The following is a 20,453-nucleotide window of genomic DNA, read 5'->3' as shown; positions in this document are numbered from 1 at the left end:
ATATTGGCCATTGTCTGGCCAAAGCAGGGAAGCCCTTTGGTGGGAAAGGGTTGAATCCCACCCTCCAACAGAGCTGTAGTTGGTGTTGTTGGAGTTGATCCCCACCTTCAGAGCCTTATCAATCAATCAATCAATCAATCAATCGTATTCATTGAGTGCTTACTGTGTGCAGAGCACTGTACTAAGCGCTTGGGAAGTACAAGTCGGCAACACATAGAGACAGTCCCTACCCAATAGCGGGCTCACAGTCTAGAAGGGGAAGACAGAGAACAAAACCAAACATACTAACAAAATAAAATAAATAGAATAGATATGTACAAATAAGATAAATAAATAGAGTAATATATATGTACAAACTTATATACATATATACAGGTGTTGTGGGGAAGGGAAGGAGGTAAAATGGGGGGATGGAGAGGGGGATGAGGGGGAGAGGAAGGAAGGGGCTCAGTCTGGAAAGGCCTCCTGGAGGTGGTGAGCTCTCAGTAGGGCCTTATCCTGTGTTCTAATCTCGGCTCCGCCACCCGTCTGCTGTGTGACTTTGAGCAAGTCACTTTACTTCTCTGGGCCTCAGTTCCCTCATCTGGAAAATGGGGATGAAGAGTGTGAGCCCCATAGGGGACAGGGATTGGATCAAACCTGATTAGCTTGTATTTATCCCAGTGCTTAGAACAGTGCTTGGCACATAGGAAGGGCTTGATACCATAATTATTATTATTACTATTATCCTGTCCAAAGTAAAATAACGTGTGTTTCTGCAGATAAGCTGAACTTTCCCATATATCTTCATATGTGATGCCAATTTGTACTTCCCAAGCGCTTAGTACAGTGCTCTGCACATAGTAAGCGCTCAATAAATACGATTGATTGATTGATTGATTGATCTTCAGGTAACTGAAGTTTTGTGAGGTAAAGGGGACATAAACTAAAACATTGTGGACATTTGCGCTTGCCACAAGTCTGACCTCTACTATCCCAGAGTTCAGTTACCACTCTGTTTCAATATATGGGCAAGTCAAGCTCATTATTTATCAGAAAATTCTCTAGATCCTTTGGCCACAGGGCTGAGTTTGGTGAGAAACGTGTAATCCACAACAGAAACCTGGAGAACTGGATTTTGTTGGAAGGATCGAGTTTATCGAAAATGTATGATTAAAGCACCAGTCATCTTAACACCGGTATCTCCCGGCCCATTAATAAATAAATCGGTTTGATTTCTCTGGGCCTCAGTTCCCTCATCTGGAAAATGGGGATGAAGAGTGTGAGCCCCATGGGGACAGGGATTGGGTCAAACCTGATTAGCTTGTATTTACCCCAGTGCTTAGAACCAGTGCTTGGCACATAGGAAGGGCTTAATGCCATAATTATTATTATTACTATTATCCTGTCCAAAGTAAAATAACGTGTGTTTCTGCAGATAAGCTGAACTTTCCCATATATCTTCAGGTAACTGAAGTTTTGTGAGGTAAAGGGGACATAAACTAAAACATTGTGGACATTTGCGCCTCTACTATCCCAGAGTTCATTTACCACTCTGTTTCAATATATGGGCAAGTCAAGCTCATTATTTATCAGAAAATTCTCTAGATCCTTTGGCCACAGGGCTGAGTTTGGTGAGAAACGTGCAATCCACAACAGACACCTGGAGAATTGGATTTTGTTGGAAGGATCGAGTTTATCGAAAATCTATGATTAAAGCACCAATCATCTTAACACAGGTATTTCCCGGCCCATTAATAAATAAATCGGTTTGATGAGGTCACCTCTTCTAGGAGGACATCATAAGAATCATCTTCCAGAAAGCTCCCTACACTTTTTGATTGATCTTGCTGCAAACTCCTAGTGGGTAAGGATCGTGTCTACCAACACCATTAGATAGTACTTTCCCAAGCGCTTAGTGCATGGCACACAGTAAGAGCTCAATAAGTACATTTGATTGATTTAACAGAGAAATTTGAAATTTAACAGTAAAATTCGCTATGATGGAGATGAAACTTTCTCTCCCTCATCGTCTCTCCCTCTCCCCACCTCCAAGACCCAGCCCATGATTAAGCCCTCTTTTCTTTCAGCTCACTCTCCTGTCTGTGTCACCTATCAATCAATCAATCAATTGTATTTATGGAGCGCTTACTATGTGCAGAGCACTGTACTAAGCGCTTGGGAAGTACAAATTGGCAACACATAGAGACAGTCCCTACCCAACAGTGGGCTCACAGTCTGTGATGGACATTCAATCATTCAGTCATATTTATTGAGCGCTTACTGTGCGCAGACTAAACGCTGGGGAAAGTACAATACAGCAATAAAGAGAGACAATCCCTGCCCACAACAAGCTCACACTCTAGAGGACATTGGATAGTCGCCTCACCCCTAATCCCAGAGCACTTATGTACATATCTTTAAATTATAAATTGTGCATTATTTATTTATCCATTTGAATGTCCATCTCCTCCTTTGGCCGTAAACACAGGGAATGTGACTGCAACGTACTAAGTGCTGGAGAGAGTGCAATGCAATGGAATTAGCAGTCACATTATTCATTCAATCATATTTATTGGGCACTTACTGTATGCAAAGCGCTTTAATAATGATAAATAATAATTATGGTATTTGTTAAATGCTTACTATGTGCTAGGCACTGTACTAAGTGCTGAGGTGGATACAAGCAAATGGGGTTGGACACAGTCTCTAGTGCCATGTGGGGCTCACAGTTGCAATCCCCATTTTATAGATGAGGTAATAATACTGATGGTATTTGTTAAGCACTTCCTATGTGCTAAGCACTGTTCTAAGCTTTGGGGTAGACACAAGGTAATGAGGTTGTCCCACTTGGGGCTCACAGTCTTAATCCCCATTTTGCAGATGAGGTAACTGAGGCCCAGAGAATTGAGGTGACTTGCCCAAGGTCCCACAGCAGACAAATGGCAGCAGAGAAGCAGCGTGGCTCAATGGAAAAGAGCCCGGGCTTTGGAGTCAGAGGTCATGGGTTCAAATCCTGGCTCTGCCAATTGTCAGCTGTGTGACTTTGGGCAAGTCACTTAACTTCTCTGTGCCTCAGTTACCTCATCTGTAAAATGGGGATGAAGACTGTGAGCCCCACGTGGGACAACCTGATTACCTTGTAACCTCCCCAGCCCTTAGAATAGTGCTTTGCACATAGTAAGTGCTTAATAAATGCCATTATTATTATTATTAAATGGCAGAGCCGGGATTAGAACCTGTGACCTTCTGACTCCCAGGCCCGTGCTCTAATATTAATTAATACTAACGTTGGTATTTGTTAAGCGCTTACTATGTGCAAAGCACTGTTCTAAGCGCTGGGGGGGGATAAAAGATGATCAGGTTGTCCCACGGGGAGCTCACAGTCTTAATCTCCATTTTACAGATGAGGTAACTGAGGCACAGAGAAGTTAAGTGACTTGCCCAAAGTCACACAGCTGACAAGTGGCAGAGCAGGGATTCGAACCCATGACCTTTGACTCCCAAGCCCGGGCTCTTTCCACTGAACCATGCTGCCTCTCTATCCACTACACCATGTGCTAAGCACTTGGGGGAGTAGTAAGGGCTCGATAAATACAATTGATTGATGGATTGACCGAAAAGCAAGTGGTCAGACACTGTAAGCCCATTGTTGGGTAGGGACTGTCTCTATATGGTGCCAATTTGTACTTCCCAAGCGCTTAGTAATAATAATAATGATGGCTTTTGTTAAGCACTTACTATAATAATAATAATAATAATGGCATTTGTTAAGCGCTTACTATGTGCAAAGCACTGTTCTAAGCGCTGGGGAGGTTACAAGATGATCAGGTTGTCCCACGGGGGGCTCACAGTCTTAATACCCATTTTACAGAGGAAGCAACTGAGGCCCAGAGAAGTGAAGTGACTTGCCCAAAGTCACACAGTTGACAAGTGGCGGAGCTGGGATTTGAACCCATGACCTCTGACTCCCAAGCCCATGCTCTTTACACCGAGCCACGCTGCTTCTCTACTATGTGCTAAGCACTGTTCTAAGTGCTGGGGGGATTCAAGGTAATCAGGTTGTCCCACATGGAGCTCACAGTCTTAATCCCCATTTTACAGATGAGGGAACTGAGGCACAGAGAAGTTAAGTGACTTGCCCAAAGTCACATGGCTGACAAGTGGCAGAGTGGGGATTAGAACCCATGATCTGACTCCCAACTCTGTGCTTTTTCCACAGAGCCACGCTGCTTCTCTAATAATGATGGCATTTGTTAAGCGCTTACTATGTGCAACGCACTGTTGTAAGCACTGCGGGGGGGATACAAGGTGATCAGGTTGTCCCACATGGGGCTCACAGTCTTAATCCCCGCTTTACAGGTGAGGCAACTGAGGCTCAGAGAAGTGAAGTGACCTGCCCAAAGTCACACAGCTGACAATTGGTGGAGCCGGGATTAGAACCCATGACCTCTGACTCCCGAGCCCGTGTTCTTTCCACTGAGCCATGCTACACTGCTCTGCGCAGAGTAAGTGCTCAATAAATACGATTGAATGAATGAAGGAATGAATTTACTTCTGCTCCTGATCCCAGGGCAACGTTACCTGTGGGTTTTTTCAAACTGCGCCGAGGTAACGTAGATGGTCGAAGAGTTTTCCCTGGTTCCCTGGGTCCTTCTTGGCAGTTATGACCTCTGAATCCTGGGCAGCATCTCCACTCCAGCTGTGTGACTGTCTTGTACTTAATGACATATCTGGGTCGAAAACTCACTTGGTATCTGCCCAAGAGAGGGAGAGGAATTCACACTCTTAGTCTGCTATCCCAAAATAAAACCGCAAAGTGAAGTTACCCGCGCAAAAGTCATTCATTTTTTCAATCAATCAATCAATCGTATTTATTGAGCGCTTACTATGTGCAGAGCACTGTACTAAGCGCTTGGGAAGTACAAATTGGCAACACATAGAGACAGTCCCTACCCAACAGTGGGCTCACAGTCTAAAAGGGGGAGACAATCATTCATTCATTCAACTGTATTTATTGAGCACTTACTGAGTGCACAGCACTGTTCGAGGCGCTTGGGAGAGTACAACACAATATAATCCTATCTACTGAGCCCTTACTGCATGGAAAGCACTGAACTAAGAGCTTGATTCAGCACAGAATAACCAAAATCATCAATAATAATAATGATGGTATTTGTTAAGCACGTACTATATGCAAGGCACTGTTCTAAGTGCTGGGGAGGATATGAGGTGATCAGGTTGTCCCACGGGGGGCTCACAGTCTTAATCCCCATTTTACAGATGAGGTAACTGAGGCACAGAGAAGCGAAGTGACTTGCCCAAGGTCACACAGCTGACAATTGATGGAGCCAGGGTTTGAACCCACGATCTCTTGACTCCCAAGCCCGTGCTCTTTCCACTGAGCCACGCTGCTTCTCCAGCCATGCTGCTTCTCCAATACTACTACTAATAACGATTATACTTGTTAAGTGCTTACTAGGTGCCAAGCGCTAAACTCTGGGGTAGACACAAGTTAATCAGATTGGACACAGTCCCCGTCCCACTTGAGGCTCACCACCTTAAGCTCCATTTTACAGATGAAGAAAATGAAGTACAGAGAAGTGAAGTGACTTGCCCAAGGTCACATAACTGTGAGCAGAGCACTGTACTAAGCACTTGGGAGAGTACAGTATAATAGAGGCGGTAGACACGTTCCCTGCCCAGTCTTACATTCTAGAGGGGGAGACAGACAGCAATATAAATTCATAAATTATGGATATGTATGAATATTTACATAATGGCAAATAATAATAACAATGATAATATTTGGGGGAGACAGATAGCAATATAAATTCATAAATTATGGATATGTACATGGATATGTACGGATATTTACATAATGGCAAATAATAATGATGATAGTATTTATTAAGTGCTTACTATGTGCAAAGCACTGTTCTAAGCGCTGGGGAGGTTACAAGGTCATCAGGTTGTCCCACGGGGGGCTCACAGTCTTAATCCCCATTTTACAGATGAGGTAACAGGCACAGAGAAGTTAAATGAGTTGCCCAAAGTCACACAGCTGGCAATTGGCGGCGCCAGGATTTGAACCCATGACCTCTGACTCCAAAGCCTGGGCTCTTTCCACCGAGCCACGCTGCTTCTTCAAGTGTGAAGGCGATACAGAAAGGAAGGAGTGGGAGAAGAGGAAATGAGTGCTTAGTAGGGGAAGACCTCTTGGAGGAGATGTGAGCCTTTTAGACTGTGAGCCCACTGTTGGGTAGGCACTGTCTCTATATGTTGCCAATTTGTACTTTCCAAGCTCTTAGTACAGTGCTCTGCACACAGTAAGTGCTCCATAAATACGATTGATGATGATGTGCTTTCAATAAGGCTTTGAAGGTTGGGAGAGGGATCTTCTTTCAGATATGAAAAGGGAGAATTTTCCAGGCCAGTGGCAGGCTAGAGGGAATGGACTGTACGGCTTTTTTTGCTGTTTTGTTTTATGTTTATGGTATTTGTTAAGCCCTTACTATGTACCAAGCACTGTACTAAGCACTGAGGCAGATACAAAGTAATCAGGTCGAGCACAGTCCCTGTCCTACATGGGGCTCACAGTCTTAATCCCCGTTTTATTGATGAGGTAACCGAGGCACAGAAGAGTGAAGCGAGTTGCCCAAGTTCTCGCGGCAGACAAGGGACAGAGCCAGGATTAGAACCCAGGTCCTCCAACTCCCTGGGCCGTGCTCTGTCCACTATGCCACGCTTCTTCACTATAGGCAGGGCACATGTCTACCAATTTCGTTGTATTGTATTCTCCCAAACCCTGTTTTGCCCCTTCATTCCCCGCCGTCTCAGCCCCATCACACTTACGTCCATAATTTCCTTCATTTCTATTAATGTCTGTCTCCCCCTCTAGACGGTAAGCACGTTGTGGGCAGGGAATGTGCCTTTTGGATTTTTACATTGTACTCTCCCAATCAATCATATTTATTGAGCACTTACTGTGTGCAGAGCACTGTACTAAGCGCTTGGGAAGTACAAGTTGGCAACAAATAGAGACGGTCCCTAACCAACAGTGGGCTCACAGTCTAGAAGGGGGAGACAGAGAAGAAAACAAAACATATTAACAAAATAAAATAAATAGAATAGATATGTACAAGTAAAATAAATAAATAGAGTAATAAATATGTATACATATATATATATATATAGACAGGTGCTGTGAGGAAGGGAAGGAGGTAAGCCAGGGATCTGCACCCAACAAACAGTCAATAGACACAAATGATCACCTGTATATATGTATATATGTTTGTACATATTTATTACTCTATTTATTTATTTATTTTATTTGTACATATCTATTCTATTTCTTTTATTTTGTTAGTACGTTTGGTTTTGTTCTCTGTCTCCCCCTTCTAGACTGTGAGCCCGCTGTTGGGTAGGGACTGTCTCTACGTCATCATCATCATCAATAGTATTTACTGAGCGCTTACTGTGTGCAGAACACTGTACTAAGCGCTTGGGAAGTACAAATTGGCAACATATAGAGACAGTCCCTACCCAACAATGGGCTCACAGTCTAAAAGGGGGAGACAGAGAACAAAACCAAACATACTAACAAAATAAAATAAATAGAATAGATATGTACAAGTAAAATAAATAGAGTAATAAATATGTACAAGCATATATACATATATACAGGTGCTGTGGGGAAGGGAAGGAGGTAAGATGGGGGGATGGAGAGGGGGACGAGGGGGAGAGGAAGGAAGGGGCTCAGTCTGGGAAGACCTCCTGGAGGAGGTGAGCTCTCAGTAGGGCCTTGAAGGTGTTGCCGACTTGTACTTCCCAAGCGCTTAGTACAGTGCTCTGCACACAGTAAGCGCTCAATAAATATGATTGATTGATTGATTGATCAAATTGAACTCTGACAGGCCCTGCCAAAATGGATCAAGCCAAAATTGGCCTTCCTCAGATTCCTCCTTACTTAACGCACTCAAACGCTGAGCTGTGTGACCAAGTTCAGGAGTTTGTTTGTTCATTTTGTCAGCTTGCAAAATCCGTGTCGGCTGCCGGGTTAAGAATACTCGCTGACGGCTGGGCCAGGAAACTGATGGAAGGGAAGGAGAACACCACTTTTCTGCTTCTGGAGAATAGTGGCAGCATTCTGCACTTAGAACAGTGCTTGGCACATAGTAAGCGCTTAACAATCAATCAATCAATCGTATTTATTGAGCGCTTACTGTGTGCAGAGCACTGTACTAAGCGCTTGGGAAGTACAAGTCGGCAACACATAGAGACAGTCCCTACCCAACAGCGGGCTCACAGTCTAGAAGGGGGAGACAGAGAACAAAACCAAACATACTAACAAAATTAAAAAAATAGAATAGATATGTACAAGCAAGATAAATAAATAAATAGAGTAATAAATGTGTACAAACATATATACATACATACAGTATTAACAAATACTATTACTATTGCTATTATTAGTAGTATTATTACATTATATTATATAATATTATGTTGATTATGTAATCTATTATTATCATTATTATATGTACTTCCCAAGCGCTTAGTACAGTGCTCTGCACACAGTTAGCGTTCAATAAATACGATTGCATATTATCTGTATCTGATATTAGTAGTATCTGAAGCAGTGTGGCTCAGTGGGAAGATCCCAGGCTTTGGAGTCGGAGGTCATGGGTTCAAATCCCAGCTCTGCCAATTGCCAGCTGTGTGACTTTGGGCAAGTCACTTCACTTCTCTGTGCCTCAGTTACCTCATCTGTAAAATGGGGATTAAGATTGTGAGCCCCATGTGGGACAACCTGATCACCTTGTATCCCCCCAGTGCTTAGAACAGTGCTTTGCACATAGTAAGCACTTAACAAATACCATCATTATTATTATCATTATTATTATTGTTATTAGGCTTTGCATCTCTTTGTTCTTTGCATTTATCCCTTTGCTCTTCCCTCCTCCCAGACCCAAAGCATTTATGTATATATCTGGCATTTTATTTATTTCTATTGATGTCTGTCTCCCCAACTCTTGATGATGAGCTTGTGGTGGGCAGAGTATGTCACAGTGTTATGTTGCCGATTTGTACTTCCCAAGCGCTTAGTACAGTGCTCTTCACACAGGAAGCGCTCAATAAATACAATTGAATGCATGAATGAATGTTTAATCATAACAATAATAATTATTATTATGGTATTTGTTAAGTGCTTACTATGTAAAAGGTATTGTACTAAGCGCTGGGGTAGATACAAGCAAATCGGATCGGATACAGTCCCTGTCCCATGTGGGGCTCACAGTCTCAATCCCCATTTTACAGATTAGGTAACTGAGGCCCAGAGAAGTGAAGTGACTTGCCCAAAGTCACACAACAGATAAGTGGCGAAACCAAGATAAGAGCCCATGAAACTTTTGGTTACCAGGCCTATGCTCTATCCACTGTGCCATACTGTTGCATTGTACTTACCCAAGCGCTTAGTACAGTGCTCTGCACACGTTAAGTGCTCAATAAATATGATCAAATGAATGAATGAATCCCAAGGTTCGGCCAAGTCTGAACCCTCCCAAGCTGATTCAGCGAAGAACCCAACGTTAGAATTTCACAGTTGCTTTTCATGGTAGGGAAGCAACGAGGATTAATGGATAGAGCACGAGCTTGGGCATCAGGAGGATCTGGGTTCTAATCCCGGCTCCTTCACAAGCCTGCTGTGTGATCTTGGGCAAGTCACTTCATTTTTCTGGGCCTCAGTTCTCTCATATGGAAAATGGGGTTTAAGAGTGCGAGCCCCATGTGGGACAGGGACTGTGTCCAACCAGATTAACTTGTATCTACCGCAGCACTTAGCGTAGTGCTTGGCACATAGTAAGAGCTTAACAAGTACCATTATAATAATAATACTAATTACTATTATTATTATTTTGTAGCTGTTTTTCCCCAAAAGATATTTATGGGTTGATCTGACTGACAATCTGAAACCAATGCTGAGTCCACAGGTTTCTTTGACGGCCTCGTTTGACAGTTCCTGGCTTCGGGGTTGGGGATGGTGGAATTTGTAGGGTTCTTTCGTGCTCACATATAATAAAAAATAAAATAAGGATGGCATCTATTAAGCGCTTACTGTGTGCAAAGCACTGTTCTGAGAGTCGGGGAGATTACAAGGTGATCAGGTTGTCCCCTGGGGGGCTCACAGTCTTAATCCCCATTTTACAGATGAGGTAACTGAGGCCCAGAGAAGTTAAGTGACTTCATTCATCCATTCATTCAATCGTATTTATTGACTTGCCCAAAGTGACACAGCTGACAGTTGGTGGATCCAGGATTTGAACCCATGACCTCTGACTCCAAAGCCTTTCTTGGAACACAGAGACACAACTGAGAATTAACTTGCAGGCACCGCAATGCCAAGGAAAACATTTCATCAGTCCTACTTGGACTGCAAGTCTCATGGAGGACAGATCCTGACTCCAACCTAATTAACTTGTATCTTCCCCAGAGCTTAGAATGGTGTTTGACACATAGTAAGTGCTTAACAAATCCCATTTAAAAAAAATTAAGTAAAACCTCATCAACTTGAAATACAAGGAGCCAGTAGAGGGAAATGGGGGGACAAAAAAGAAACCGAATTTGAATTCACCACGCTTAGGTTAGCTGATATTTTTGTAAGACAAATAATTAATAATAATTATGGTATGTGTTAAGCACTTATTATGTGCCAGTCACTGTACTGAGTGCTGGTGTAGATAGAAGATAATTGGGGTGGACACAGACTCTGTCCTACATGGGACTCACAGTCTCAATCCCCATTTTACAGGTGATATAACTGAGGCACAGAGAAGTAAAGGTACTCACCATTAGAAGCACCATTAGAACCCAGGTCCTCTGACCTCAAGACCCGGGCTCTTTCCACAAGGCCAAGCTGATTCTCTCAAACAGTGGAATTTATAGATTCTCAAAACAGTGCAGAATTTGAAACAGTTGCTTTCCTTAGCCAACTAGCTGTCTATTGGTAGTGGATACGGCATAGCCTTTACAGTCAGAACGTGATGGGTTCGAATCCTGCTCAGCCACTTGTCTGCTGTGTGACCTTGGGCAAGTCACTTCACTGGGCCTCGGTTGCCTCATCTGTAAAATGGGGATTAAGACTGTGAGCTCCATGTGGGACATGGATTGTGTCCAACTTGATTGACATGTATCCCAGCAGTAGTACAGTGCCTGACACTTACTAAGCACTTAACAAATACCATTAAAAAAAAGAAAATGGGTCAGCTGCAACCGCTATCCAGGGACGAACTGGGATAGAACAGTGGGGCTACTGTATATCTACCCTGATTCCTAACCCTTCCCAATCCCAACGTTAGAATTTCATAGTTGCTTTTCATGGTAGGGAATTAACGAGGATTAATGGATAGAGCACAAGCCTGGGTGTTAAAAGGATCTGGGTTCTAATCCCAGCTCCTTCACAAGCCTGCCCCATCTACGGGTTTCTGGAAGATAGACAACTACCATCTGACTCTTCTCCCACTGGCTTATGCTTTTTCTCTCCCATTCCCCCTTTTTAAAAAAATGAAAGCCAATGCTCTCTCTCTTTCCACAAAATACCACTGAGACACATCTCCCCCGCACATCTGTTGCACTGATTGTCAAAGCACTTATTTTTTCCCCCATTCTGAGGTCAGCACGGCAGGACTTGATTGTAGCCCTCTAAAAATTCTGTTCAACGTAAGAACGCAGCAAATTCCCAGAACCCCTTGGGTATGTGGAATTGAGATGGATTTTTCTCTTAGGACATTCCTATTCCACTTTTTCCCAGGTCAGGATAGATTCATGGTGAGAAAGAGAATTCTTGCCAAAGTCTAGTAATCTGTTTCTGGCTCCTCCGGGTGTGAAATATAATGGGAAATTGGGAAAGACTGGGAAAATGCAAGAGAAGAGGGATTTTAATGTGCAGTGGGTTTTCTTTGGCTACAGCAGATCCAACTGATAATAATAACAATAATAATAATAATAATAATAATAATTGTGTCCAACGAATCAACGTTTTATCATGGCAGGAGAGTTGGAGTATGCTGAAGAAATGGAGAGCTCTGCTATATAGGATTTCTCATTATGGAAAAGTCTAAGCCAAAGCATCAGACATAGTTGATTCACCTGTGTTTGTCAGCAGTGACGTGGGAAAGAGTCAAAGGCGGATCCAAACTTTGATCAAAAACAACAGCAGAGACTTCAAGTTTTTACTGTGTGGAAGAGGGCAAGGGTAAACCACTTCCGTATCTACACCAAGAAAACTCTATGGATACACATACCAAATTGGCTTTATGACAGAACATTGGACCTTCCGAAGAGGGTGTGCCCTTGGAGTCACTAGGGGTCGGAAACGACTCAACGGCATTTGAAGAAGATTTTTTAAGCACTTACTCTGTGCCAGGCACTGAACTAAGCACTGGGGTAATAATAATAATGATGATGATGGCACTTGTTATGTGCTTACTATGTTCCAAGCACCATTCTAAGCTCCGAGGGGGTACAAGGTAATCGGGTTGTCCCGCGTGGGGCTCACACTTTTAATCCCCATTTTACAGACAAGGTAACTGAGGCACAGAGAAGTGAAGTGACTTCAAAGTCACACAGCTGACAAGTAGCGGAGCTAGGATTAGAACCCGCAACGACTGACTCCCAAGCCCCGGCTCTTGCCACCGAGCCACGCTGCTTCTCTAATAATCGGTTGGACACAGTCCTTGTCCCACAGAGGGCTCGCAGCCTTAATCCCCATTTTACAGATGAGGTAACTGAGTCACAGCAAAGTGAAATGACTCGCCCAAGGTCACGCAGCAGACAAATGGTGGAACAGAGATTAGAACCCAGGTCCTCTGACTTCCAAGCGTGTCTTTTTTCCACTAGGCCACACTATCTCGAACCAGATGCACTGTATTTTCAACAGGATCAAGTGATTAGAACAAGACAAGCAGCATGGTCTAGTGGGAAGAGCTTGGCCTGGGAGCCAGTCACTCAATCAATCGCATTTATTGAGCGCTTACAGTGTGCAGAGCACTGTACTAAGCACTGGAACAGTACAGTACAATAGACTTGGTAGACCTGTTCCTTGCCCACAACGAGTTTACAGTCTACAGCTTAGAGAAGCAGCATGACTTAGTGGAAACAGCCTGGGCTTGGGAGTCAGAGGTCATGGATTCTAATCCTGGCACTGCCACTTGTCGGCTGTGTGACTTTGGGCAAGTCACTTCACTTCTCTGTGCCTCAGTTACCTCCCCTGTAAAATGGGGACTAAGACTGTGAGCCCCACGTGGGACAACCTGATTACCCTGTATCTGCCCCAGCACTTAGAACAGTGCTTGGCACATAGTAAGCGCTTAAAAAATCCATCATTATCATTATTATTATTACTATTACAGGTGAAGAAAGCCCTGCTGAGAGCTCACCTCCTCCAGGAGGCCTTCCCAGACTGAGCCCCTTCCTTCCTCTCCCCCTCGCCCCCCTCTCCATCCCCCCCATCTTACCTCCTTCCCTTCCCCACAGCACCTGTATATATGTATATATGTTTGTACATATTTATTACTCTATTTATTTATTTATTTATTTTACTTGTACGTATCTATTCTATTTATTTTATTTTGTTAGTATGTTTGGTTTTGTTCTGTGTCTCCCCCTTTTATACTGTGAGCCCACTGTTGGGTAGGGACTGTCTCTATATGTTGCCAATTTGTACTTCCCAAGCGCTTAGTACAGTGCTCTGCACATAGTAAGCGCTCAATAAATACGATTGATGATGATGATGACGATGAAGAAAGACGTCAATCAATCACACTTATTGAATGTTTACTGTGTACTTAGCGCTGGAGAGAGTACAACACAACAGAATTTGAATTCCCTGCCCACAAAGAGCTTTCAGTCTAGAGGCAAACTTACATACACATATACCTACACCTCCCTCTTGTGAAAAGACAAATCAAACTGAGAGCTTCATCTTTGGCTTTTGCTTGATGCCACAGCTCAACATTAACAAACAGGGCATTTTCTTTATCATTCATTCATTCATTCAATCGTATTTATTGAGCGCTTACTGTGTGCAGAGCACTGTACTAAGCACTTGGGAAGTACAAGTTGGCAATATATACAGATGGTCCCTACCCAGCAATGGGCTCACAGTCTAGAAGGGGGAGACAGACAACAAAACAAAACATATAAACCAAATAAAATAAATAGAATAAATATGTACAACTAAAATAATTCTCAGGGCAGACAAGGCGTACCCATTTTCATGGGGCTCACAATCTTCATCCCCACTTTCCAGATGAGGGGCCGTCATCAGTAGTCTTCATTGAGCACTTACTGTACACTGCATTAAGCGCTTGGAAGAGTGCAATCAGTCAATGGTATTTATTGAGCACCTACTGTGTGCAGAGCATTGTACTAAGCCCTTGGGAGAGTATAGTACAACAATAGAACAGGGTTGGTGGAAACATTCCCTGTCCACGACGAGCTTAAATGCAACAGAGTAAGCTTTGCGGATATAGGCATTTGGAAGACAGGTTGTAAATGGATGAGGAAGAGTTGACTAACCTCAGCCTATGTTTTAAAAAGCCAGAAACATCTCCATGCTTGACTAAATGAATTTCCGAAAAAGGTTAGGGAAATCTAAAACGAAACCAGAATCTTTCCATCCTGACTAGCCTTCAAAGCCGGGCATTTTCAAATGAGTATCTTAGGAGGGGGTAAACTACTTTCTGGAAATAGTCTTAAATAAAACATTGGGTTCCAAACCTGTTTGCTACCCTGCAATGGAAGGATTTCTTTACCTAAAAAAAAAATCACAGCAAATTAACCCTGTTATTTTCCGATTTTCTCTTGGATAAATTCTGTTGCACTACTTGAATATCAAGTTTGAATTATAACATTTGTAGTCCTTATTATCTCCTGGGGATTCTGCCCACCCACAGATGGAAAGAGGACAGATCTTTCCAGACCAATCCCCCAAAATTTCTTCACTCTAATCACTGAGGGACCAACAGTGATTTGTTAAGAAAAAACGGAAATAGCTCAACAGGAAGCAGTGTGGTCTAGTGGAAAGAGCCTGGGCCCGGGTGTCGGAGGACCTGTGTTCTAATTCCGGCTCTGCCACGTGTCTTCTGTATGACCTTGGGTAAGTCACTTTACTTCTCTGTGCCTCAGTTCCCTCATCTGTAAAATGGGGATTAAGACTGTGAGCCCCACGTGGGACTGTGTCCAACCTGATTAGCTTGCATTCATTCGATCGTATTTATTGAGCGCTTACTGTGTGCAGAGCACTGTACTAAGCGCTTGTGTTCATTCATTCAATCGTATTTATTGAGCGCTTACTGTGTGCAGATCACTGTACTAAGTGCTTGGGAAGTACAAGTTGGCAACACAACTTGTATCTACTTGTATCTACTCCAGTGCTTAGAACAGTGCATGACACAGTAAGCGCTTAACAATTATCATTATTATTATTACTATTATTGTTAGGTTACACTGCTTCTCGGAAGGTGGGAGTTGAGATGTAACGGGTGGAAAGGAACATTAACTTGGTGGAAGTTTATTCTTAGATCCAGAGGCTTTTTCGCCCTTTTAAATGGGTGACAGTCACCCGACAGTTGATAGACTTTGTTTATCCATGACATCTGTGATTGGCCCCCACCTTCTGCATCAAAGCAATCTGTGATGCCTGCCACTAAGTATGACTGACAAGCCTGATTCATAAATCAACAAACCAATCAATAATATTTATTGAACAATGGCTTCATGCAGAACACTTTACTAAGCACTCAGGAGAGTGTATAAAAACTCTTAGTATACTCTTGGTAGTCTCTAAGTGTAGGTTTTATTTTGTACAGAATTCTTTTCGAGAACCTTTCCCCAAAGGAATCATATATTACTTCACTCGTGAAACTTACATCAGATTCTTCTAGTTCTGGGATTTGAGTCCTAGTATACAATGGTCTTTGGTCATTCCTAATGAGCTCATTTTCCATGTTACCAAAACACAGCCTCCATGAAAGTGTTTGCTCGCCGCGCCCATTAACGTGATTCTTGCCGCAAATATTCCTCTCAAAAACCGACCCGCTTTTTCTCACAGAATGCACACGACTTGGCTCTTGGCTTATTTCGCTCTTAACTGTAGCCTTCTCTTTTCCTTTCTTCTACTCAGCTAGGCAAGGCGATCAGAGAAATTCTCCCCCACTTATCCCTCTCTAAAGTCCTCAATCACTTCCTTCTTCCCTTCTCTGCTTTTGTTTTCGTGTTCTTCTTACCCAGCCTCTTTTTTTATGGTACTTAATAATAATAATAATAATGGCATTTATTAAGTGCTTACTACGGGCAAAGCACTGTTCTGAGCACTGGGGAGGTTACAAGGTGATCAGGTTGTCCCACGGGGGGGCTCACAGTCTTCATCCCCATTTTACAGATGAGGGAACTGAGGCACAGAGAAGTGAAGTGACTTACCCGAAGTCACACAGCTGACAAGTGGCGGAGCCGGAATTTGAACCCATGACCTCTGACTCCAAAGCTCGGGCTCTTTTCCACTGAGCCACGCTGCTTCTCAAACATTTGCTATGTGCCAGGCACTGTACTAAGCTCTGGGTTGTATATAAGCTTATAATAATAATTACGGTATTTGTTAAGCGCTTACTATGTGCCAAGCACTGTTGTCAGGTGGGACATAGTCCCTGTCCCACATGGGGCCTAGTCTCCATCCCCATTTGACAGGCAAGGGAACTGAGGCCCTAAATTGAAGTGACTTGCCCAAGGTCACACAGCATACAAGTAGGGACTGTCTCTATATGTTGCCAATTTGTACTTCCCAAGTGCTTAGTACAGTGCTCTGCACACAGTAAGCGCTCAATAAATACGATTGATGATGATGATGCTTTGTATGCTCCTCTGCACACCGTAAGCGGTCAATAAATACTATGATTGATTGATAAGCTCGATCTTCCCCACAAGATTGTTAGCTCTTCAAGGACGGGGATTATATTGACTAACAGTACTGTTCACTCCCAGGCACTTAATACACTGCTCTACACAAAGTAAGCTCTTAATTGATTGATTGTCTGAAAGCAGAGTATTATCCGAAGCGCATGGAGAATATAGAAAAGTTAAAGATGGATACTTACAAGTTCAAGACAGATTCCCCACAGCACTTATGTATGTATCTTTCATTCATTCAATCATACTTATTGAGCATTTACTGTGTGCAGAGCATAGTACTAAGAGCTTGGGAAAGTGCAATATAACTACAATATATTTATTTCTATTAAGGCCTGTCTCCCCCTCTAGACTGCAAGCTCGTCATGGGAGGGGAAAGTGTCTGTTTATTGTTCTATTGTACTCTTCCAAGCACTTAGTACAGTGCTCTGCACACAGAAAGTGCTCAATAAATGTAATTAACTGACTGACTATACATTCTACTGGGGAGGATCCAGTCCTGTAGGACACTGCTTCTCTGCAATGGTGGGGAAAGGGAAAGGATAAGGAGGTGAAAGAATGAGAAGCAGTGTGGCCTAGTGGATAGAGCATAGGCCCAGAAGTCAGAAGGTCATGGGTTCTATCCTGGCTCCGACGCTTGTCTGCTGTGTCGCCTTGGGTAAGTCACTTCACTTCTCTGGGCCTCAGTTTCCTCATCTGCAAATCACTGCACTGCACGAATCAAGCAAAAACTCCTCACTCTTGGCTTCAAGGCTGTCCATCACATCACCCCCTCCTACCTCACCTCCCTTCTCTCCTTCTCCAGCCCAGCCTGCACCCTCCGCTCCTCTGCCGCCGCTCACCTCCTCACTGTACCTCATTCTCCCCTGTCCCACCGTCGACCTCCGGCTCACGTCCTCCCCCTGGCCCGGAACGCCCTCCCTCCGCACATCCACCAAGCTAGCTCTCTTCCTCCCTTCAAAGCCCTACTGAGAGCTCACCTCCTCCAGGAGGCCTTCCCAGACCTAGCCCCCTTTTTCCTCTCCTCCTCCCCATCCCCCCCCCACCCTACCTCCTTCCCCTCTCCACAGCATTTGTATATATTTGTACAGATATAAATACTCTATTTATTTTACTTGTACATATTTTACTTGTACATATTGGCCCACGTCATCCCCCGGGCCTGGAATGCCCTCCCTCTGCCCATCCGCCAAGCTAGCTCTCTTCCTCCCTTCAAGGCCCTGCTGAGAGCTCACCTCCTCCAGGAGGCTTTCCCAGACTGAGCCCCTTCCTTCCTCTCCCCCTCGTCCCCCTCTCCATCCCCTCATCTTACCTCTTTCCCTTCCCCACAGCACCTGTATATATGTATATATGTTTGTACATATTTATTACTCTATTTATTTATTTATTTATTTTACTTGTACATATCTATCCTATTTATTTTATTTTGTTAGTATGTTTGGTTTTGTTCTGTGTCTCCCCCTTTTAGACTGTGAGCCCACTGTTGGGTAGGGACTGTCTCTATATGTTGCCAATTTGTACTTCCCAAGCGCTTAGTACAGTGCTCTGCACATAGTCAGCGCTCAATAAATACGATTGATGATGATGATGATATTTACTATTTTATTGATTTTGTTAATGATGTGCAATAGCTTTCATTCTACTTGTTCTGACGATTTTGACACCTGTCTACATGTTTTGTTTTGTTGTCTGTCTCCCCGTTCTAGACTGTGAGCCCGTTGTTGGGTAGGGACCGTCTCTATATGTTGCCGACTTGTACTTCCCAAGTGCTTAGTACAGTGCTCTGCACACAGTAAGCACTCAATAAATACAATTGAATGAATGAATGAATTAGCACATAGTAAACACTTAAATGCCACAATTATTAGAATCTTCTGGCAACAGGGAATGTCATCCCTTTCCATTTCATCAGTGAGTCCTTAGAGGCGGGGAACATGCCTACCAACTCGGTTATAGTGTATTCTCCCTAGTGCTTAATACATTGCTCTGCACGCAGTAAGCGCTTAACAAATACCATCGATTGATGGATTAATAAAGGTGCTTTAGAGTAGTAACTGAGTGTAGGAGGAAAATAAACAATGGATTTGGTTAATCCATTCTTTCATTAATTGCATTTATTGAGTGCTTACTGTGTGCAGAGCACTGTACTAAGTGCTTGAGTAATAATGATGGTATTTGTTAAGTGTTTACTATGTGCCAAGCACTGTTCTAAGCACTGGGGTAAATATAAGGTTCTCAGGTTGTCCCACATGGGGCTCACAGTCTTAATCCCCGTTTTACAGATGAGGTAACTGAGGTCCAGAGAAGTTAAGTGACTTGCCCAAAGTCACACAGCTGACAAATGGCGGAGCTGGGATTAGAACCCACAACTCTGACTCCCAAGCCAGGGCTCTTTCCACTAAACCACACCACTAACTGGATGCTTGCTTTCGGAAGAATCAAGCCCTTAATGTGGGGACCATTTGGCTTAATGGGGGATATCTTATTCAACCCTTTTTATTAGCACAAGGGTTGTTTGGACACCACGATTTTATCTCCCAAACTGCACTTGTTCCACACTAGCTAAAAATGGTTCAACAGCGTCGTAGAAACAGCAGCTCGTCATTCAAATCTTCCTCTTTTTATTCCTTGTGGATTTCCTTCCAAATTCCATCCCAAGTCTTAAGAATCAAAACAACCGGACTTTTGCAGTCTTTGGGAAACAAACCTGAAAAGCAAACCCCCCTCTTCCCCACCCCGCAAAGAGACCTGCTTTTCATTCATTCATTCATTGGAATTTATTGAGCGCTTAGGGTGTGCAGAGCATCATACAAAGCCCTTGGAAATGTTCAGGACATGTCACCCCTGCTCTTCAAAAAACTTCAGTGGTTGTAAATCCACTTCCGCATCAAACGAAAACTCTTCACCATTGGCATTAAAGCTGTCCAACCCCGTGCCCCCTCCTACCTCAACTCCCTTCTCTCCTTCTCCATCCCAGCCCACATGCTCCACTTCTCTGGTGCTGCTAACCTTCTTACTAGGCCTCCGCATTGCCCGTTTCACCGCCGACTCTGGCCCACATCCTCCCTCCTCAAAACCAACAATGACTAGCCCCCGCTTCAAAGCCTTATTGAAGGCCCATCTCCTCCAAGAGGCCTTCCCAGATTAAGCCCCACTTTTCCTCGTCTCCCACTCCCTTCTGCTTCACCCTGACTTGCTCCCTTTGCTCTTCGCCCCGCTCCCTCCCCCACAGCACTTGTGTACATAGCTGTCATTTTATTTATTTGTATTGATGTCTGTCTCCCCCACTCTAGACTGTAAGCTTGTTGTGGGCAGAGAATGTGACCATTTAAGGTACAGTGCTCAGCACACAGTAAGTGCTCAATAAATATATTTGAATCAGTGAATGAATACAACAATAAACAGACACATTTCCTGTCCATAATGAGCTTACTGTCTAGAGGATGCTTGCAGTCTATAAGTAAGATCACGGGGCCATTGAGAAACAATGCGGCTTAATGGATAGAGCA

At 43.6% G+C, this 20,453-nt stretch overlaps 1 protein-coding gene across 1 annotated transcript in view; it reads right to left on the bottom strand.

Moving 5' to 3' along the window:
- EMILIN2 (elastin microfibril interfacer 2) overlaps positions 1-20,453 on the bottom strand; it is an 85,458-nt gene that overhangs the window by 28,387 nt on the left and 36,618 nt on the right. The window contains 1 exon segment of the mRNA XM_038747256.1: positions 4,564-4,736. Within this exon segment, the coding sequence (XP_038603184.1) occupies positions 4,564-4,736 (173 nt within the window).

The sequence above is a fragment of the Tachyglossus aculeatus genome, chromosome 5 (assembly GCF_015852505.1).
Source record: "Tachyglossus aculeatus isolate mTacAcu1 chromosome 5, mTacAcu1.pri, whole genome shotgun sequence".
Taxonomy (NCBI): domain Eukaryota; kingdom Metazoa; phylum Chordata; class Mammalia; order Monotremata; family Tachyglossidae; genus Tachyglossus; species Tachyglossus aculeatus.
This window is presented reverse-complemented; position numbering and strand designations above follow the sequence as displayed.